Genomic DNA, 23,266 nt, shown 5'->3' on the forward strand with positions numbered 1-23,266 from the left:
TTTATGCGAATTTGAATTAATCAAATACCAATACTCAGTCGATGGCATAATCACTCGCTAGTTTGCATTTACAATTATACGAGATTTTAAGGGACCTTACCTAATACGATTCGGTGAGGAATAGCGCGTTGCGCCGCTGCCTTTGATTCGTTCACCCAATTCCTTGCGCAAGAAGCTGTGATATACGTAGTACAAACTAAATGGATGTGAATCGATTCAATAGATCTACAAATGATAAACTGAAGATGCCCAATTTGACGTTGGCTAACATCCGCCATCCGGTACTTAAATCCCGTTTGTACACTGTTATGTCATGTCCATTACTGTGCAATTCTTATCTGGCAATTATAACACGTAACATCACCTTACTTGACACGGTGTCCATTTTTTGAGATGTATATTTTACGAAAATGTCCCCATGATGAACGCTGAACGTTTATCATAAAGATGAATGTGTGTCTTGTTCTTCAACTCAACTCTATCGTGTGCACCAAAAGAACAAAGAAAATACTTAACCTCCATTGTCATCTCTCTCAATCGATCTTTCTGCTTTTTCTAATTTCCAAGGTTAGTATTTTTTTTCTTCTTATAATTATCTGCAGTTAATTCTACTATTCGATGATTTTCAGGTTGTTCTTAGACAATTTATCTTCCAATTTTGTCGTTGTTTTTATAATTGATCCTTTAATTTGATGATTCGACAATATTGGAGGTCAATTAATGATGAATTGTGAGATTAATTGTTAAAACTGGAGTAATTTTTGCTGGTAAAGTTCTCAATTTGCTACTGTTAATGGATTGAATTGATCCCAAACTAGGGTATTCAAATTCAATATTCTGGTATGATTTTGTCTGCATTTTGAAGAAATATGATAATTAAAGGTAATTTTAGTTGGACTCAACGATTATGCTAGGGTTATTTGCAATTTGATAGTTTGGCAACAATTTTGTATTATCTCAACGCATGTATTTGACTGGTTATACTTGTTGCGTCATCAATGGTGTCTAATAGTAATGAAATTCATAACTAAGGGTAAAGGTGCTTTAATTCCGGCACCAGAGCTGAGTTCGAGCTTTAATTTTGTTGCTTAGTTCTAAGGGAATTCATTTTCTTTTGATTTGGGAAAATTGAAAAAAAAAAACTGTCACTGCTCTATTACTTGTGTACTTGTGAAGTGGAATTGTGGAGTGTATTATTAGTTTTGTTGCTATAAGATAGCCATTTTTTCAAGACTAAAGATATAGAGAATGGTTAAAGTTTTCTAAATAAGGGAAGTTTGTCGGTTTTTTTTTTTATTTTTTTATTTTTTTTTATTTTTTATTGATGTCCAGTTTTAGGAAGCATCTTTATTTAGGTATGCATCCATGAAGCCATGAAGGAGAAGAAGACTACATTGATATTGCAGCGCATCTTTGTCAATTGTAGTGCACAGGTATTCAAGAGTAACACAAGTATAAGATTTATAACTTTATGCCCTGTTCAATTTATGTGTCATAGCTTTTAAACTACTTGATTACTTGATGTTAGTACATTAAATTAGAGATGGAACTTTTCTGCACCTGGGTATGATGGAGTTGGGTTTGCACCAGTCATAGCTACTTTTTCTTTTGTCCATTCTATTTTTTGGAAAATAGTTTTACCAACAACGCATTAAGAGTACCCTATGCAGTATGCATATCTAGGTTTTCCTGCTGACAGACTTTCAGTAATTTCAGCATCTATCAACACTGTTGTGTGAACTTTCCATTCCAACAAAATTACTCTTTTGTTATACTTCCTCCGTTCTTTTTTTATTGCACCATAAGGGATTTCACGCTTGCCAATGCATTACTTTAGCTATCAATATCTTCAATTATACTTTTGTAAAAATTATAAAAATTTGATATTTGAAAAGTAGGGATCGATACGAATCTAACTAGATCCCACATGACTATATTTTTTATAATGTATAAATCACAAATGATGGTCAAAGAAGATTAGCCATTGCAATCGCTGGAAATACTAGGCCTACTAAAGGCACAAAAATTGAGGGAAAGTTCATAGTTGTCATAGACCGGGTACCTCGATTCATGAATAGTGTAAAAGTCCTAATGGTACAATAAAATAAAAACGGAGGAAGTATACATTTTCTTATGTATTGTTTATAGATGCCTCTGAAATACTTTGTAAATGTTGTTAACATTTCAAGGTAGCTTTTATATTGAAGTGTTCATGATGTATATGGTCAATTATGTAACTGGCTTGTTTCTCAAAACCATGATGCTCCCCTGTCTTTGCCACCAGAGTTCTAGACACAAATATCACTTCAGAAAACATATAGTGAGGGGATATGCTAGGGCCATAAGTCTCCCTCCCTAAAAGAGATATTATTGTTTTTTAAAAATTGATGTCTGCTATTATCATTGCCAATTAATAATTGTCAAAGCATTTTTCCCATCTTTCTTATTCTATTTTTCATGAATTGGACTCTACTTTATTTATTTGATACAGTTCACCATATTAAAATCACCGGCCATCTTTTCCCTTCCATGGGCACTTTATACAAATCTTTCTTCCCGTCTCTATCTAGTTTGGATTTGAATTGAATTTTTTGTTTGGTTGTCAAAATTAAAGAAATGCAAGTAATCAAACATCCTCCTCCTTTGAAGTTTTGTTAGGTGCTCTCTTTGTTTGGTGGTTACTTTACTTTTGTTCAACCAAGCTGCGACGGTGATGGAAGTTGAATCTGTAGCCTTAGGAATTGTGGAATTTAGTTTTGATCCAGTTGCCAGGTTTCTCCAAATTAACCATGGTCTTTGAAATATTAATTGTTCAATGAAAATTTTCAACCTATTTGATTGTGATTTTGAAATTGATTCGGTGATTGATGTTATGTGATAGAGCTAGAATGTGGTCTTAGGTCGTTTTGAAGTGTTGAATTTGGAGTAATATATGTCAAAATGTGTGATTGTGGAATTGAAAGAGAATAAGAGATAGAGAGGAGGGTGCAGGAGTGAGAGATGTAGAAGAGGAAAGATTGCTGTCTAGAGTGCATGATGAGCAATGGAATTGCTGCTTGTCCACTTCACATTTGCTCCTGTTAAGGCATTCCATTTTGAAATCTTCATTTACTAAGGCATTCCCATGACTAGATAGAGGATCTAAGTCATCTAACCATGATTATTGGAGGTTGAGAATGCTAGGAGGATGGTGGTGGGGGGTGGGGGGGGGGGGGCTATTTACTTGCAAGTCTTTGGTTTGCTTATATTGCCTCCAAAATACACCCTTTCCCAGTTGACAAATAACTTTAGAAGGCTTGAGTTCCTCTGAAGATGGCAACTTTTCTGCAGACCTTTGTGTCAGGTAGAAGTAACACTAACATTATGCTCCAAGGATTGCTATGTTGCCAAAACTGTGCATGTTGTGTCATGCCTCATAAGAGAAAAGAACTAAATATTTGGAATAGTCTTTTTGCTGTCTTTGTAGACCGTGGAGTACTGATCTCTCAATCCGTGGAGTATTGATCTCTCAATCCTTCATAGGGGTTGTTTGGCAATCGGCAGTTGGTTGTTCCATGTTTGCTTGGCTTGTTTGACTAGCTGAAAGTATTAGGTGTATGAATTGGCTTTTTAAGTTAGTTGTTTAAGCCAACTGTTTACAAAAGTGTTTGAGAAAATTATTAATGGTTGCTAGCTGTTTATTAGTGATTAAGTGGGCCAACAAGCCAAAATTCCATAGAAAAAGCTACTCTTATTAGCTTTTGGCTTTTGGCGGAAAGCCAGCTTAAAAATAATTTTTAATTCTCTTTGGTAACACTATACTTTTTAATTTTCTCAATGGTGAATTGCAATAAAAATAATTATCTTTGGTTAACTTGAATTTTTTATATTAAGCTAACTATAACATTAATGACAAATTTAAACTAAATATTTAACCATAGTTAGGTTTTTTTATTTTTATTTTTTTTGCATTTAATTGATTTTAAAAATATTTTTTTTAAAAAAATTAAAAACTCACCCCCTACCCCGATTCCCCCGCCAGCGCCAAGCACTCCCCTTCCCAAACCCACGCCAGCGCCCAGCCCTCTCCCTTGCCGGCGGCCCGGCGTGCCGGCCTCCCCGCCTGCCGCGCATCTCCCCAAACCCCTGAAACACCACTTCCCTTCTCCCCGAGAACCCTCGAAACCCCTTTTGCACCCCCTCAAAATCCCCCATCCCCCAGACGCCCAATACCCCAGCTCTCTACCCCGGCCGACGACGCCCTGCCCCTGCCGAAACCTCCTGTTGAATCGGAAGTTGGTCGTTAGTAAATTGATAAGGTTTTCGCAGAAGAAGATCTTGTTAAGGATTTGAATTGATTCAAGCCTTTAATGCCAAAAAACCCTCATTTCTGCATTTTTCTCGAAAATATCGTCGATTGAAGCTTAAGGGAGACTAACCAGAAGCTTAACGAACTCAAATTTCTGTAACAATGGCGGACGACTAACCAGAAACTTTGAAAATTTGCAGTCTTTCGATTAATGTTGGGGGATCGGCGGTGGGGGTGGGAAACTGGGCACAAATTAAAATTTCGAGAATTTTGCAGGTTTAGGGTCGTGGTGGGGGATGGGGAGGAGGGCGTAGTGATGGGGAAAAATGGGGTGGGTCTTAGTGTCGGGCTAGGGCCGCCGACTGGGGGAGTCAAGTAACCGGCAGGGAAAGGTGGGCCGACGGCGCCGGCAGTGGAGGGGAGGAGAATAAGGAGGCTAGCTGGTGGGGGAGGATTTTTTTTTAAAAAAAATTTATTTAATTATTGTAAATTAACCATGGTTAGCTATTTTAATTAAATTAGCTATTCTCTTTGGTAACCAAAAATTCAAGTTTACTAAAGATAATAACTTTTTTTCCCAATTTACCATAGAGAAATATAAGAAATTGGGTGTTACTAAAGAGAATTTCCCCATATTTTTTGGCTGTTTGATCAAACTAAAAAGCCAATTGCCAAACACCCCCATACGGTATTTGAATTGCTGCAAGTTCGATTTTTGGGCTTAGGTTGGGAAACGGAGATGAAAATCTTGTGCATAATGCTTTTATGGGGATTTTCTAGTGCTTATGAGCTCTTGGCTAAAAAGACTGCGCATATTTTCTTAGGTTCCGTGCTAATCAATGATTCTCTTTGGGATATGATATCTATCTAGCATCTTGTGGGCAATGACAACTGGATGTTTTAACAGTTAGTGGGGAAAAATTCAAAGTTTCAATTTGTGTACTGAGTACAATTTGTCCTCTGTTATTTTGCAATCTGTTTCTGCTGTTCACTTTTACAATATCTTTTTATCAATAACAGGAGTTGAACTGCCATCTTTGAGGGCGCTTCTGGTTCATTAATAGAGGGGTTGGGATGGCTTACAGAGGGTGATGGTGAATGGTGATAGTATGCTCTCTGTGAATCAAGTGGTGTTAGATGACAGAATAATGTTATATTAAATAGCCAAGTTGCAGAGTTTAGATCTTTGAGGGAGGGGAGTGAAGGAAATGTTGGCAATCAGAAGAGATTATAGATGAAGTGTAAATTTATCCCAACTATGTAGTATATTTAATTTAAGAAAAAAATACTGAACCAATTACTTAGATCAAAGAAAATTCCCTTTCCTTTCTTGAAGATCCTAAACCAAACGACACGTAATATTTAGCTCTGTATTTATACCTGTCATAATGAAAGAATGTTAATTATGTTTTCTCTTAGCTCTTATTGATGTTTTCTGATAAAATCTCATTTTGCATTTACCATATGGTAAAAGTATCCGTGTTGCTGTTTCACCTTTGTGTTTGTGTTCTATTTTAATCCAATTGCTTTATATCTAGGCAAAGAATTATGGAAGCTGTGTTGCAGCGAAGATTCCAGAAGTTGAACATAGTATGTGCGTGAAAGAATTTTGTGCTCTGAAGAATTGTATGCAGAATGTGGTACTGTTTCCCGTAAATAGTGAATTGGTGGCTTTGAGCAGCTTCTTGTTCTTCTTTTTGTCTTCATCTGATGTATTTGTTCTTTTGTAGCTTAAAGGCAAGCCTTAGTGTGGCAAATTGATTGATCAGTGGGGCATATCTGGAATTGCAATCAATAGTTTTGATAGTTGATTTAAGAGACCACTTCAAAGGAGTTATATGTGATTGTTGTGTATACCAAAATACGTACTTAGGTAATTATGTACTTGACTTCACTCTATACATTAAATTAGAATCTCATAGATATATCTTTGTGGAAAATGTGCTGCTGTAGTGACTCGTCTAATAAATGTCTGATGTAAATACAATCTTGCCTTTCTTTTCTTCTATTTTCTTGCTCATTCTGGTTCATTTCTTTTCTGTTTGTAGGTTCTCAATTCTTTTCTTTTTCATAGTGATCCTTGGTTATCTTTGCACAGAAAGCAGAATATTTTAGGGAACAAGAGAGGGCATATTAATATGAACAGTGAAGCATCAAGTTCTCAAGCCAGCATTGGCTTAAGTGGGTCAGGTGCTTTGTCACATGTTTATATTCAGTATCCCCCTTTGAAATGCAGCTTCCCAGGTTCAAAGGGCTTATTCTATGATGATGGGAATAAGTTATTGTTATCCCCAACATCTGATCAGGTAATGATACATAATGAATTTAGATGATGTTGTTAGGATTTGCATATGGCTTCATCAAATAATACCAGCAAGTTGTTTTTTTTTCCCATGAGTTAAATGTAAGGTAATTTGATATCTCTTGCTAGGTTATTTCGTGGAAAGTTGCACCTTTTGAGCCTAATGTTGAACCTACATCTGATTCCATAAGCGAAGGTTCTGTATTATCTGTTCGCTACTCTCTAGATAATAAGATTATAGCAATTCAGCGGTCAAGCCATGAGATTCAATTTTGGAACAAAGAAAAAGGCAACTCATTTAGCCACAGGTGTAAGCCCGAGTCAGAGAAGATACTGGGGTTTTTTTGGACAGATTCCTCTGCTTGTAATTTTGTGCTTGTGAAGACTAGGTATGTATATAAAAACCTGAAATGTTTTATGTTCTGAGTGAGTCTATTTTAGAACCTGATGATATTTGTTTGCCAACTTTTTCATTACTAAAGTATTAATGAGAAAGGCATGTCCATTATCTCAAGAATCCATCTCCCTCCATGTAAGATACAACATAAGACCGCTGTTAGATTGAACATATTTCTGCTCTGCAGAGTATAAAGAAATGTAGAAATAGATTGAACAAATCATTTACAGTTGAAACATAAGGAACTTATGTCAGGAAATCTGCATTCTTCACAACAAACCTAGGAGTTCAGAAATAGAATATTTGGATAGCACTCCTTCTTCACCAGTATTAAATAAAGTGAATAAGAAAGTAAAAAATTTATAGGATCCTATTTGAAACAACTTGCGATTGCAGTTGTAATTTGTGATAATGTTTGCATCCTTGGAAAAGGGTTAAGTTGTAATTTTACACTTTATAATGTGAATTTACAAATTAGAAAATTTTCACTTTGTCATTGTAACTCGAGAGTTTTGGTTCATATCTTATAGTATATGCTTGATTTAATACATAGTATTTTAAAGGTATAAACTTGTAAATTTGGAGAAAATTGTGGATTTAAGTACTTTGTGTGATGGTGTAAGTAAGGGATTATAATGGCTGATTACATAACACAATTATGTATAAAGGATGCTTGGCATGAGTTGAAAAATATCATCTCGAACAGCTCTTTGTGGAAAGCCAAGTGGAAAAAAATAAAAAATTCCTTCTGTGAGTGACTGGTGACTCGAACAGCAAACTTTTGTTTCCAATTTCTGTCACGTAATCAACAATGCTTTGAATGGACGTGCTACTTTGTCTCACTCTGCTGTCCTCAAACTCCTTGCTGTTTATATCTTGTTGTGTAATTGTTATAGGCTATTTTTTTGCCTATTATATTCTGCTTTGCTTATAAAGAAAAGAAAATCTCTGTAATGCTTTGATCCCTTCGTTCCATTTCTGCCTATAGCATAATTAGGAGTCTACATTTGATTTGAATCCCAATTGTCATATGGATACAAATGGGATGGACATATGGTAAGAAGACAAGCTGAGAATTGCTTACAGAAGCTATTAATTTCATTATAGTATAGAGTTAGAGACCAGTTTCACCAAATTACACTTCTTAAATCTTAAGTGTGATGCATCATTATTTCTCTGGTCCATATATCAAAATCATCTACTCCCTCCGTCCCATAATATAGTTCCAGTTTTCCTTTTTTGAGTGTCCCAAAATGTTGTTCCTGTTCCATTATCTTCTTTTTTGACAATATGAAATATCTAAAATACCCTTATTATTTTTGTCTTTAGTCATTGCACTAGCCAAAATATCCTTACATTTCTTGTTATTTGTGTCCTCACCTACTTTCATGTTCTCTTTCTTTATGTACTTATTATTTGTACCCCACTCACATGTCTTGTACTTTTCTCCCTTTTCATGTACTTATTCTTCCGTTTCTTAATTATCGTGAAATTTCACAAACGAGAACTATATTATGGGACAGAGGGAGTAGTTGCTTAACTACATTCATAATTACCAGTGTGGCATTTGCAGTATAACTTCGTAGGATTTGTGTCAGAATAAGATCTTAGCCCTCGTACAGTCCTCAAGACAGCTTACTGACTAGGTTCTGAATACATTTCATGGGCTTAATCCCATATTACATTTTCTTTTGTGAAAGCTTTCCTGCATGTCTGTACTATGTTCTACAGACCATCATATAATTAAATACTACTAGAATGCAAGATTTGGTTCCTTAGAGAAGTTTCTGAGATATTGTAGCATTATAAAGAAAACATTTCTTTAAACGCTAATGAAAATATTTGAATACTTCAGCCAATAATCTCATATACTACCTCCGTTTCATATTATTTGCAATGATTAGACATTTTTCCTCTGTACTTTATGTCAAATCGTTGCAAATAATATGAAATGAAGGTAGTATTTTAAAAATTTTCTAAGGTTTACTCTTTTTATGGAAGTTGTTTTTAAATACATTTTTATTGTCTTGACAAAACGTTTTGAGTTGTAGATTATTTGTTTCATCATTTTAAGCCTTCTATGTATGCATAATCATAACTAAATTCTATTAATGCTCTATGACTGGTCTTTTAAATGTAATAGGTTATTCAGTTGTTGTAGACTGGTGTAAATTGTTTATCTAGATTTAAGTTTTTTATATGGGGTTTGTGTGTTCACGATTATGTGAAAGACAGTTGTAATGCAAATGAAATTTTTGGTAATTTTTGTTTGTCTGAGTTGTTGATCAAGCTGTAAATACTACATGGAAAGACACATAATACTTTTTCTATGATATGTATGTGGTTTGATTTACCTGTTGTCTTTGATATTGCAGTGGGCTGGACATGTTAACTTATGATTCTGAATCACAAAATATTCAACTTATTGAATCCAAGCGTGTAAATGTGAATTGGTACATCTACACACATGAAAGTCGTCTTGTTCTCCTTGCTTCAGGGATGCAATGCAAGAGTTTTACAGGATTCCAGGTAATGAATGTTCATAATATGTATTTATTTATGGTTTGGAACTTGAGAGAATAATATCATAATCTGTGCTGGAAGATCTCTGTGCAATATGACAGTTGTTTAGGTTTTATGGTGTTTGGCAATGCTTTTATATGGTATAGAGGATAAAAGGAACAATACATGTAAACATGTTCCCTGATATATGGGACTAAAAGTGAAAGTGTATTTGGTATTAACCTTTTTTCTTTGGATTGGACCATCTTAGACTTATAGTCCAAGCACTATGGTAAAAATCTCTTTTGATCTATTCTGCTCTGCTGGATGACACTGGCTTCAATCTGTTTGCCTTTTTCCAATAGAGTTACTGCTAGTTATCTTTGACAATATGGAAATGATAATAGGATATAGCATTCTTAGAGCTGATTGAGGATATATCAATAACATGTTAGGATAAAGATTGTTGACAACTAGTGGGGTTATAAATAATTTAATGCTTATCTGTTTCTTATTGTATTATAATATTTTTTGTGTTATTATATGACTTGAGTTGAGATCTCCTTTGCAGCAATTATCAAAACCATCAATAATTAGACTATTCTACTATAACAGTGCCATAAACTAATTCATAATTTAATATACTCCCTTCATCCAAAAAAAATTTCCCATTACCCTTAGGCGGATAGCTGTAGGAGATTATTGGTGGTGGAATTTGACGAATAGCTGTGAATAGAAAGCAAGGTAGTAAGTATTATTGTTTATTCAATTGAGGTGAGAAAAGTGGGGACCATAATGTTTAACAGCTTGTTTGAATACATTATCAGGAAGGAAGGGGTTGGGAGGGGAGGGAGGAAAAGACTCAACTCCCTTTGTTTTGAATTGGATAGAGGAGAAAAGAAAGGAGGGGTAGAAGAAAGTGGAGAGAGAAATTCAAAAGAAAAACACGTGAAATACTGAAGCTGCAGTAGCCTACTTCCACCACCAAAGCAACCAACAAAAAAAAAGTAAAAAAAAAATAAAAGAAAAAGATGACACAATCACACACAAGGAAGAAGAATCAGTGTCTGAAGATGAACTAAGAAATATTTATATATTTGTCTTCATTTTTCTGTGGAGAGTAGCTTTGGTGAAGAATTATCCTATTTAATCAAATGAATAAAACAATCATTGCTCAACTACTTTTTTTCGGAAGATCTATTGAATCGAGGGTGCTTAGGGTGATAATATAGTGATATTTTCGATTAAATTTAAAGGTGTTGATCTTAGTTTTAAAAGGCGCGCCTAGGCACAAGGCTCACAAAAGCGCGTACCAGGGAGCTTCAACCAAAGCAGGCGCAATGTCCTACAAAAAGCGCGCACCTTAGTGTGCCTTTGCCAAGGTCTAAGGCGCAGCTCCTACATTGCCTTTTGTTTGATTTTATGTAATTTTATGTAGGCTCCATTTTTAAAACAATCAAACAAATTTTTAAAGGCATTATGGACTTACGTAGCTTATTTGTCATACACTGTTATTATAACCAACTCCGCCAAAACCTGGAAAATATAGTATGAAAATAGAAAATTAGTATCAAAATAATAAAGTGATCTAAGAAACTCATAAACAAGCTCTCTTACCTTGGTGTTCTGTGAAGTTATACCTAAATTAGTTTTTGAGTAAAAAAAGTAAGTATGTGTCTATATATATTAGTAGTGGTAATGAATTGAAGAAACTAATATCACTATTTTATAGCTTATGAATAGTTAGATACTTGACTGTTAACAACACTATATTATAGCTTAGTTGGTTATTTGGCTTATAAACCATCATATGAATAGATTTGTTTATTTGCTTGATTTTTGTTTAAGAAAAACTTATATGATTTGACATGTCAGTCTTATTATAACTTATATGTATGACGTTACTTTATTCTCATATGAAAAAGATGATAATAAAGCCCATATAAAAATAGACAAAAAATAAAGTAAAGCATTCTTGATTAGTAATACTCAATAAAGTATAATAAGTGGAAATATGGTAAAGAGAATGTTAATTTTGAACTTATTAACCTTGAACTTATGTGAACTTATTAACCCTTATATGAACTTATTAGACCCGAAATAAGTGAAAATAAGGTGAAGAGAAGAGGCCCTCAATCCGATAATAGCTCCATCGTTAACGAACTTTAGCTTTGAGCACAAAATGAGGAGAGAGAGAGTGCTTTGTTTAATTTCGGGAAGAAAATAAAAGGGTAAAGTTTTCTTTTCATAAAAATTCAGTTTGTATAATCTATTTCCCTTCCAAATCTTTTCAAATTTGAATTTTTTTTATTTTTAAACCATTAATGGAAAATATACCTTCCATTACCCTCCCCTCCATTTCCCTTACCCCTTATGATTGTTATCCAAACAATAGGAAATTTCCCCAATTCTTTTCCTACTCTATCCTTGTATCCAAACAAGCTATAAATGGTGTTGAGAGAAAGATGGATAAAATAAATATTAAAAAGGGAAAGCAGAACATTATTAGATCTAGTGACCTAGTTTGGGAGAAATGGAAAAGTTTGGACAAATATTCAAAGAGTAATATATATATATATATATAAGAGGGACTTTTCTTTCCCCCGCACCCCCCCCCCCCCCCACTCCCCCTCTTAAGAGCCTAATTCTAAAATCAATATAGAGAATAGAGATGTGATTAAATTGATTGAAGTTTGTAAGAAGCGTGATCTAAATTTGGTATTCTAAGCTTGCACACATACATATATTTGGATGAGGAAAAAAAACATGCATACCATGAATAGATTATAGATAAAATCAATGCAACCAACCAAAAAAAAAAAACTTATGCAATTGTCTACCATCGTAAAGTTATATATATATATATATATATATGTATGTATATATATATATATAAAATTTTATCCTTCAAAGATCTTTGTTGTTCATCTGTAAGATTTCAAAAAATCATGTGGTTAGGAAAAAGGGTCTTGGCTTTGCAAGTTTGTGGAGTTAGGAAAGAGAATTTTAGAATGGAAATCCATGGTAGTTGTGTTCTTGGTTTGGATTAGGGTTATCACATGAAATAAGTATTATGGTAAATTGTTAATTATGTGAGGTGGGTATACTAAACCAAAATTAACTAGCCTTTTGACCCGTTCAATGCATGGGTTATTTTTTGTAGATTATTTTTCTTGAGGTGTGTTTTTAAGAAAATGTAACACCTCATTTTGTTACTCAAATTATGCCAAGTTATGGAATGCCTAAAATCTTTAACCATTTTAGGTTATATAATCTATATTTAAGTTAGTGGGAATGTGAAAGAATTAATGTTGAGTACATGTAATGAATACCTTCATCGATGTTTTGTTTTGTTTTTTTATTTTTTTTTTTTTTGGAAAACTTAATTGATGATAAGTGAAATGGTGTGTGTGACATGTGGTGCTATTGGTTTGTGTGACATGTGGCGCTGTTGGTTTGTGTGATGGTCAAGCTATATTTAAGTTAGTGGGAATGTGAAAGTAATAATGTTGATTACATGTAATGAATTAATTTTATTGATGATTTTAATATAAATTTATAATAAAAAAATTAGGGAAAAAAAAAAGTGAAATGGTGAGTGCGACATGTGTCGCTATTGGTTTGTGTGATGGCGTGTTATTATATACTAAGTATAGTTATCTAGTCTCTTTTATTTATTTATTTATTTTATTGGTTCGTACTTGCCATGCCAGTGGCTGGATACAGTTTATATAGCATATAGCCATATATTATTATATTCACATCTTTAAAAAGATCTCTGTGGATTAATGCTTGTTTACCATTTTTATATGTTTTCATAATTTGTCTGAAACATGCCCATTTCCTCTATGTAGCTCTCATCTGCTGGAATTATTCGCTTGCCAAAGTTTGAAATGCTGATGGCCAAGTCTGAGGCCAATAGTAAGCCAATCCTAGCTGACCAAGACGTCCACATAATCACGGTGTAAGGCTTGCAGAGCTGTTACTGATTATTATCCTTAGTCTGAATATATGCGAGCTCTCTGAAATATTTAACCTTTACAGTTATGGAAGAATATACTGCTTACAAGTTGATAGAGTGGCCATGCTGCTCCATTGCTATAGATTTTATCGTGATGCTGTTGTACCACAGGTACTTATTCTTAGTTGTTTTTATTCTTTACTCTAACCTCTGTTAAAAAATTTAGAATTTCTATTGTTAAAAATTTTAGAATTTTTGTTCAGCATCGAATAATGATTTTGATGCTTTTTTTTGGGTGATGGGAACATTTTTTATTGGAAGTCAAATATCATATTTAGGGCTGGAATACTGGAATTACAAATTTGAAATGACAGTATCTTCTGTCATGAACTCAGGATCAAATATTTGCATTATCACAAACTGACACAATTCTGAAGTTGTAAATTTAAGGTGAAAACATGTTATCTTACTCTTCTCCGATTTTCTTCAGCCTGTAGGTTATAGACTGGTAGGTCTATAATTTGTCATATGTTTCAGTCCCTTCACCACTCTAAAAGTTACAGCCTATTGTTTCTGAAAGTTCTTCACACTTTCTGCTTCGTTCATTTCAGAAAGTACCAAACCCCTGCTACTACCTCATTCTCTTACCCAACAATCTTTACTTTTTTCCATTCACTCTTAATTTATCAACCTTTTTCATATACACACTTACCTTTTTACACCCTCTTTTACTTTAACCGCCTTTTTGTTACACCCACTCATCACATCAGCATTCTCTCCAATTGCCTTAAAATTTGTGCAAACTTTAAATGTTAAGAACTTACAGAAACGAAGGAGTAGAATTTGTGTATCGCTTGATGGTTGGAATCCAGCTGACACATTTATGCTAATGCACCTGCTAGTGATGAAAATAATTTTCAATTACCATCTACTTTGTATCTAAGTATGCTTTTCTACTAATATACTATTGTTTTCAGGGCTCTTTACCCATTTATTCCAGCAAGGTTTCTGTGAGTGTGATTGATAATGTACTGCTGGTTCATCAAGTGGATGCAAAGGTTGTCATACTGTATGACCTTTTTGCAGAGTCTAGGGCACCAGTATCTGCTCCACTTCCGCTGCTTTTAAGGGGTTATCCTAGAGTAAGTATGTCTTCTACTTCTAGTCCTTGTAGCAAAGATGATGGACGTTCAGGGCTGAAACTGAGTGATGAAGATGAGACAACAATTTACGGAGATGGATGGACATTTTTTAATCCAGATCTTATATGTGATACCAGTAGTGGACTATTGTGGAAAATCCATTTGGACTTGGATGTGAGTACTATAAATTTTAAATTTTATTGTTTTAGTGCAAAATGCTGTTGTTACATTCAATGCCTTTTATGCAGTCTATATCTGCTAGTAGCTCAGACGTACCCTCCGTACTGGAATTTCTTCAGAGACGGAAGTTAGAAGCCAATAAGGTAGACTATATAACCTACATCCATATGGTGATTGCATTATGAAGTAAAATTTTATTCCATATATTTGCAAAAAGGTGATTCAGTCAGCATTCTCGTTTGCTTTATTCTTTACTTTTTCTCTGACTCAGGCTAAGCAATTATGTTTGGATTTAGCAAGGACTATCATATTGGAGCATAGGGCAGTGGGTATTGTTGCACAATCAATGGATGTTCTAATGACTTCTTATTCCCGTGCAATAAAGACGGGCAGTTACTTTAAAGGGATAATAGCTGACAAAATTCTTTCTTCTGATGTCCGACCTGCCCATAACCCTAGACCTGCTGCTGATGAACTCTCTAGAGGGGACTCCTCTGCGATCCGTGATGAATATACTAGATCTTCAACCATTTCACATTCAGATTTAGAGGGAAAAGTTGGTCCGAGTTCAGCTAGAAGTAAACTGGTTGAAGGTGCTCAAAGTGTTGGTACAAAGGTTCAGCAATCATCCTTAGAGTCTGAAGTTCCTGGTCCCAATAGTGTCCCATTGGATTCTGATAATCTAGAGCAGCAAGAATCTCAGATCACCACTGCAGCCATTTCTCCTGATGAGCTATACCGCTTTGTATTTTCTTCTGTAGATGAAGAGATGACTGGGGATCCTGCTTATTTGGTTGCTATCCTTGTTGAGTTCCTTCGCAGGTATCCAAATTGATATTCTTATACACTCATAGCTCCACTTCTTATTTTGCTTCTCCAGTGAATTTCCCTCCCCTGCTTTATGTTGATCATCCTTACTGCCTGCGGAATACTCAAGGAAAGGAAAACAATTCAAATCCTGGAAATGTTTTTAAAGAAAAAGTAAGCCAAAGTAATTGTGTTGATGGTTCGTAGCAATAACAGTAACTATGCTCACTGTGGTATTTTTAAGAAGTTCAGAACAAGAACTCCCTCTATTCCCAAAAGTTCGACTCGCTTTTCATTTTAAGTTGTTTTACCCCTCCTACCCCACACTATTTACACCTTAACTCTCTCTTACTGTATCCACCTTTTTCTTACACCAACCCACCTTTTTACCCCATCTCTTTTACTTTATTCGCATTGTTTTTTCAACCGCACCATCTTTTCATGCATTCCTAGAAACAAGACTCTACAGTAAGCAGGTCGAACCAATTAGTTATATAATTTTTGTTTAAAGCTCTATATTTCTTTTGACACCTTGCCTGATTTTTTGTTTTCCCCCTTTGAAAATAAGGTTTTTTTTTTTTTTTTATAAAAGTAATAATGTTTAGCTTTATTTTCTACGTTTTCCCCTCTCTTTACTCTTATACCTTTTTTTTTTAACACAACATAGGAGATATATTAACGGCTCAAGTGGTAAGCAATTTGATGTTGCTTATGGAAGGTCTCGGGTTCGAGGCTCACCGTATGCAGAAACTCTTGTTGGGAGACTCACCCACCATAAGCCAAGTGTGCTACCCGAGTCGTGAACCTGGTGGGCATCCTAAAAAAATAATGGTCTATGGGCATCCTAAAAAAATAATGGTCTATAGGATCTTATCCAGTGATCTTAATGGATACCAGATGAATAGTGTTGATAGAGTTAATTACAACATCCAGCCATATGCGTGGATGCGCCAAAATATACAACCCATTATTTTAAACACCATCCCTGAAACAACTAGGATGGGACAAAAACACCTGGCACTACTACTAGTATTCCCTCTCAAATGAAAAGGGAGTCGAATTTTTGGGAATAGTATGATGGGACAAATTTGATAGAAGTACTTGTCTCCTGTGTATATGACTACTGATGGGACATGATTGTGCTAAAACTATGACAGAGATAGGCGGGAATCATGTAGTGTCTTGCTAGCTAGAAGTTTTATCCAATTGATAGAGATGGGACAAAATTGATAGAAGTTTTGACCTGCATTTCACAGGAAATGCTACTATGACTACTGATGTGGATAGTAGTAGTGCCTATAGTAGCCTGCATTTTAGGGGTGATGTTTTAAACAATGGGTTGTATATTTTGGTGCATCCACGCTTATGGTTGGATGTTGTAATTAACTCTATCAACATTATGGCAGCTCATATGCCTTCGTTTTGATGGGCTTTATCAGTCTGGTTAAAGCTCCTAAAGACCACTATGCTCATATTTATACATCTCCTATGGTATGTAAAAAAAAAAAAAAATCTTTCAAAACCTTGTTATATGGGCTTTGGACTTTTTAACAAATCTTTTCCTAGTAACAACAGTCCATGGGCCATAGTTATCTGCGCCCAAATCTTGAGTGGTTTTATCAATAGATGTATCACAAGGCTCCAAATCAGGCCTATCCAAAACAAGTATTTGACTTGTTAAAGGTACATCCTTTTCTTTCACAATAGCCAAATCAGACTTATCCTTAGCACTAGGATCCAAATTCACTTTTGACATATTACTCACATTCTGATCCTTAACATCATGCACACCAACTAAAGCAAATGTTTGGCAATTTTCATGGCCCACTATACCACATGCAATCATAGATTATTCAGATTTTCATACACAATGGATTGCCAGGCTCCTCCAACCCAGATTTTAGTGCAAACAGGAATATTAAGATCAATTTCAACACAAGCTCAAGCATATCTAGCTCTTGTTAAACGATCTGTAGCATAATGCCGAATTGGTTTCCCTGCAATTCTTGCTATTTCAAACCGAGCTAATATATCAAAATATTCCGCTGGAAGTTTTCTGATCCAAACAGCCATTTTATCAAAACGGGAAGAGTTTGGTGTGAAATTTGGTTCCCATTTACTGATCATTAAGTAGTGATCTAAAACAAACCAAGGGCCTCCAAACAAGGCTCTCTCATAATCATCTATCATTGAAAAACGAAACATGAACATGCCATGTCCCATATCAATAATTTCAAGAGTACCCTTTATTTTCCACATTATTTCGGCTCTTTTGGCCATAAAAGCTTGTCTAATTGACAAACCAACCACTCTACCCATTAAGGTTAACTTCCATGGTCTACGAAGTCTCTCAATAGTAGCTTTGCTAAACTAGACAGATTCCTTCTCACAGGCGCCATATCTTCAGAGTTCAGAGTCATTCCATAAATCCTCTTCCACCTCAATAATATGTTTTGCTTGATCAAACCAAGATGAAGCCACCGCTTCCCTAAAGCTTATATTCTTAGTATCCTTCAAGACAGGAATTTTAGTTTGATTAACTTTTGTAGGAGTTTCATCTATATTCATAAAAGAATCAATGATAGAGGAGTTATGAATCTCATCCTCCATAAGAGGAGGAGTTTCAAAGGGAGTTGTAGAGAGAAGTTAGAGAAAAATCTTAGAGAGAGAGTCTAAAGATATTAAAAAAAATTACCACAAATACGAAGTACAACTTTTTTATGTTTTTATGTTGGTGGTTTAGTTTTTTTAAATTTTAAAGCAACAATGTTAATCAATCAATCAAAGCCTTAATCCCATAAGTGCGGTCGGCTACATGAACCAAATTTAATTATTCCGTGTAATCATTGACAAAAATCCTCCTCCTTCATCTCTTACGATCCAATGCCTCATCTTCATGTAAATCTAAAAACTTCGTATCCTTCCTAACTCCTTCTAACCAAGTCATTTTCGGTCTCCCTAGTTTAACCCCTCCATGGTCCCACGTTTCCACTCTTCGTACCGTTGCACCCTCGGGTCTCCGTGTTACATGCCCAAACCAACGCAGACGATTTTCCTTTAGTTTGTCTGTAATGCCTACCATACCTATCTTCTTGCGAATAACCTCGTTTCTGATTCTATCTCTTAGAGTGTTCCCGCACATCCACATTAACATTCGCATTTTCGTAACCTCCATGTTTCTAATGTGCTCCTTCTTAGAAGCCCAACATTTTATGCCATAGAGCAACAATATAGAGCAACACTGGTCTTATGGCAGTCCTGTGAATTTTCCCTCCAACTGTAAGGGAATGCTTCGGTCACATAACACTCCTATGGGCACTATCTACTTAAGCCACCCCAACCCTCTGGACCACGTCTTGATCTAGGTATGAACAAACTTTGTACAACCAGCTTACAGATCAATCTCACCATTTTTGTGGATTATTGACCCAAGATATTTAAAGCATTCGCTCATGGTCAAGTCCTTTCCATCCAAACTCACCACCTCATTGCTTGTCCCCCTCCGAGTACCAAAACAGCATACCAAATATTCTGTCTTACTTCGACTTAGCTTAAACCCTCTAGATCCTAATCTTTGCCTCCATTGCTCCAACTTGGCATTAACCCCATGTTTAGTTTCATCCACCAAAACAATATCATCCGCAAATAGCATACACCATGGGACTTCATCTTGAATTGGTCTAGTTACTTCATCTAGAACCATTGTAAACAAGAAAGGGCTTAATGCAGACCCTTGATGCAATCCAATATTCCAATTGTAATAGGAAAATCTTTTGTCAACCCCCCACATGTCCTCACATTTGTTGACACATTCCGATACATATCCTTAATGAGGTCCACGTACCTTTGTGTGATACCCTTCTTAAACATTTTCCACCAAAGCACCTCTCTTGGCACCTTGTCATATGCCTTCTCTAAATCGATAAAGACTATATGCAGATCCTTCTTCTTTACCCTATAAAACTCCATCATTTGTCTTATCAAATGGATTGCTTCCATAGTGGATTTCCCTGGCGTAAAACCAAATTGAAAATGCTTGTGTATGCCCACAACCTATATTTAATCACTCTTTCCCACAACTTCATAGCATGGCTTATAAGCTTGATCCCTCTATAGTTTAAACAATCTCGAGCGTCTCCTTTGTTTTTATAGATCGGGACCAAGGTGCTCTCCCTCATGCGGGATCCTTGTAGCTCTCCATATCTTGTTAAAGAGATATGTTAACCAATCAATGCCAAACTTACCCAAACACCTCCACACCTCTATTGGTATACCATCCGGCCAACCGCCTTCTTAGGCTTTATCTTTTTTAGTTCAATCTCCACCTCTACTCTCCTAATCCTCCGCATATACTCCATGTTGATTTCTTCATCACTCACAGAGGTATCTCCTATCACCTCTCCATTACTTCCATTTAACAATTCATCAAAGTATCCCTTCCACTTGATGTCCTCATCTTCTACTAGAACAACTTGGTTCGTATCTTTGACACACGTTACCATGCCAAAATCCTTTCTTGCCTCTTGTCTTCTCTTCGCCTTCTTATGAATGATCTTTTCTCCCTCATTGGAGTCAAGCATTTCATAGACCTCCTGATAAGCCTTTTCTTTCGCTTGGCGAAACCGCTACCTTTGCCTTACTCTTAGCCTCCTTATACACTGCAAAGGTTTCATCGCTCCTACATTTTCCCCGATAACATTCCCTTTTTTTACTTAATTACTGCTTTCACCTCTTCATTCCACCATGAAGTATCTTGCTGCATTGAAGTTCTTCCCCTTAATTCCCCTAAGACCTCTTTGGCCACTCTCGAGAAAGAGTTCTTCATTCGTAACCAAGTCATGTCTGGATCCACCTCTTCATCCCAATCCGCCTCCTTGATTACCTGCATCCCTTAGAGTCCACCATCTTACCCCTAGATCCTCTTGTCTTCCTTTTTTCTTCGCCTTCTCTTTCAAACGAATACTCATAACCAAAAGCCAGTGTTGACCACACTGTCTCCTGTAATGACCTTGCAGTTTAAGCAACTTTGTCTATCCGTGCTCCTTGTGAGCCGGAAGTCTATGTGTGTTGCATTTGCTCCACTCTGAAAAGTAATCAAGTGCGAATATCGCTTCTTAAACTGAGTATTAGCCAAAATTAAATCATATGATTGGGCAAAATCCATTATATCCTCGCAACCTGCGTCCTTCTACTCATACCCAAAGCCGCCATGAACCCTCTTGAAGCCATCTCGGCTCACCCCAACATGCCCATTGAAATCACCTCCAATATATTTTCTCGTACCAGCTCATCTAAATCCTCCCAAAATTGTTGTTTCTGTTTTGCACCTAAACCAACTTGGGGAGCAACAATCATGCAAAGTATCTTTTGAAAGAGTTGCTAAGATTTTATTCTGCATTTCTGTAAGTTGTTTTTTAATTTTTGTTAAGTAAAACATTATCAAATAAAATTTGATAACTAAGTATCAACTTTGCTATTGATTTGACTTGCCACAATCAATTATATATTGATGTAGGTTGGGTAGTTTTCTTCTCGAGGATGTGGTTATTTAAACAAGTAGAAAAGCCGATGTCTAAGATAATCACTTCATCGGCTGTAGCATTTAATAGTGGGAGGATGAATATAGGTTCTAAGAAGGCCAATGGAATAATTCTTTCCTATATTATTTTCCACTGAAATTTGGTTGTTGCTTATAGTGACAAAGAGTCAAGTAGTTTTTTTCTTTTCCTGTAATGAAGTAATTTTTCTTGTCTACTTGGCTGATCATGCACAAGGTCGTATTAATAATAAGCTACTAACTGCTTGTCAATTCTTTCTATAATTGTTAGTGCTACACTGGAAAGAATCAGAGTGTATCCAAGTTTATATGTTCTGATGATTCAATTGCTAGCACAAGGTGGGCGATTTGGTGAACTGGGCTTGTTCGTCATTGATAAGGTTTTGATGCAAATTCAATTCTAGTTTATTTTATTAACCTGCAAAGACTCTCTGGATCAATCTACGAATGAAATTACACTGCAGATTATTGAACCTTCAAAAGAGGTTGCTTATCAACTACTAGAATCTGGCCGACAGCATCCTCCAACAAGGAAACTTGGAATGGACATGCTTAGGCAGCTATTTTTGCATCATGATTACGTACTGTCACTGCTGCAGGATGGATATTATCTTGAAGCCTTACGCTATGCACGTAAATATAAGGTATGCCTCTCTCTCTCTCTCTCTCTCTCTCTCTCTCTCTCTCTCTCTCTCTCTCTCTCTCTCTTTCTCTCTCTCTCTCTCTCTCTCCCTCTCTCTCTCTCTCTCTCTCTCTCTCTCTCATCTGCTGTTACAACTTGAAGCATATTAACTAGTAATTATGTTTTTGTGTTGCTGGATGATGTGCACCAATTAACAGATCTTTTTTTAATTTCATCTTCTACTTTTCACAAGAATTAGCAACATAATTACAAAAGTATCTTCCTTGCACTCTGATTTTTCTATCTTCTTTTGGTTGATTTGGTCTCCCTAATCATTAAATGTTCTTTTACGAGGAAAGCTAAGTAGATACTTTTTTTTTTTTTTTTTTTGAAACCAGCTAAGTAGGTACTTGGTACTGTGAGCCTGTGACTCCTTCACTTGTCCTTTAAAATACACAATTCTACTGTGTAAGATGTACCATGAAATGCAGAAAAAGATGTATCATCTCAATATATGGAGTTCATTTCATTTCTTTTAACAAACGACATGTGATTTTCAGGTTGTCACTGTTCAGCCATCTTTGTTTCTTGAAGCAGCCTATGTCTCAAATGATTCTCAACACCTGGCCTCAGTTTTAAGATTTTTTTCAGACTTCATGCCTGGCTTCAAAAACACATCAGATCATGCTACATATGGCGAGATTCTGCGCCAGATGAATGCTCCTTACGTAGGTGCTTAGTCGTTGATGTTCCCTTTATCAACAAGTAGCCCCTGCAACAGGACATTTTGATGTTTAAACTTCAAATTGTTGATGATGCTGTATCTATGGTATACCCAAAACAAAAGCTGATGACTATAATATAGTAGGTATAAGCCACAGGCTTTGGTGGAGGAGCACTGCTTGGTAAAAATAGATTGAGTTCAGTATAATTACAAATTTCGTTTTGAGCAATTGTGTGCTGTGTCACTTTCAGTATAGGCATCAGTTATTCATTGTTAGTCTCCAGATCTGGTAATTCATAAAAAATTTCACGTTTTTGCTGTGATTAGGTTTCCTTAGAACTAGAAATGACAGTGGATCATGCCTCACTGAGCCTCTCCTATATAGTTGTGATGAGTATGTTGCTGCAGCTCCACGATAAAAATATTTGAGACATCAAATGGCGTCCTCATAGGCATCCCGCAGAAAAATTTACTTGTCCACTCATACAAGCCATAATATAGCTTTTAGCGTGTTTTTAGTGTGGCTAGCCACACCGTGTGGTCTACTAATACATGCCAAAACATTGATAATCAACTCCTTATTGATCGAGTAATTCCTGACCAATCAAGTAACCCCTTGAGCGACTGAGTAACCCGTGAATAAGTAATTTCGGCCACATGGTGTGGCCAACTATATATAAAAAGTATGAAAAACTAGCAAATTAAGGTGGCTACAATTCGGATGCGTCACATCACTATTATTCGAACCTTGCAAACTAAATAGAATTTATTTCGTTCATTTTGT

The 23,266-nt window shown here is 35.7% G+C and overlaps 1 protein-coding gene across 4 annotated transcripts; it reads left to right on the plus strand.

The window, feature by feature from the left end:
- The first annotated feature begins 337 nt into the window (after positions 1 to 337).
- On the plus strand, positions 338 to 22,805 carry LOC145583179 (uncharacterized). 4 transcript variants are annotated; one of them, XM_081640350.1, is made up of 15 exons: positions 338 to 567; positions 1,333 to 1,433; positions 5,827 to 5,928; positions 6,019 to 6,161; positions 6,337 to 6,594; positions 6,720 to 6,979; positions 9,363 to 9,516; positions 13,344 to 13,453; positions 13,534 to 13,621; positions 14,428 to 14,766; positions 14,841 to 14,915; positions 15,044 to 15,594; positions 21,408 to 21,516; positions 21,601 to 21,780; positions 22,319 to 22,805. In XM_081640350.1, exons 5-15 carry the CDS (start codon positions 6,427 to 6,429, stop codon positions 22,496 to 22,498), a joined length of 2,214 nt encoding a protein of 737 aa, XP_081496476.1. In that variant the 5' UTR covers positions 338 to 567; positions 1,333 to 1,433; positions 5,827 to 5,928; positions 6,019 to 6,161; positions 6,337 to 6,426; the 3' UTR covers positions 22,499 to 22,805. The 4 variants fall into 4 exon arrangements, with proteins under 4 accessions (XP_081496476.1, XP_081496477.1, XP_081496479.1 ...); XM_081640351.1 differs by having other exon boundaries at positions 6,387 to 6,594; XM_081640353.1 differs by having other exon boundaries at positions 1,339 to 1,433.
- Positions 22,806 to 23,266: the final 461 nt, after the last annotated feature.

The sequence above is a fragment of the Chenopodium album genome, chromosome 15 (assembly GCF_948465745.1).
Source record: "Chenopodium album chromosome 15, dcCheAlbu1.1, whole genome shotgun sequence".
Taxonomy (NCBI): Eukaryota; Viridiplantae; Streptophyta; class Magnoliopsida; order Caryophyllales; family Amaranthaceae; genus Chenopodium; species Chenopodium album.

Bases quoted from the DNA above. Each gene is read 5' to 3' on its own strand.
- LOC145583179 (XM_081640350.1), top strand. From the start codon at position 6,427: ATGAACAGTGAAGCATCAAGTTCTCAAGCCAGCATTGGCTTAAGTGGG. The intron at 14,767-14,840 runs GTGAGTACTATA...CCTTTTATGCAG, and splicing joins AAATCCATTTGGACTTGGAT to TCTATATCTGCTAGTAGCTC. The intron at 21,781-22,318 runs GTATGCCTCTCT...TGTGATTTTCAG, and splicing joins GCTATGCACGTAAATATAAG to GTTGTCACTGTTCAGCCATC.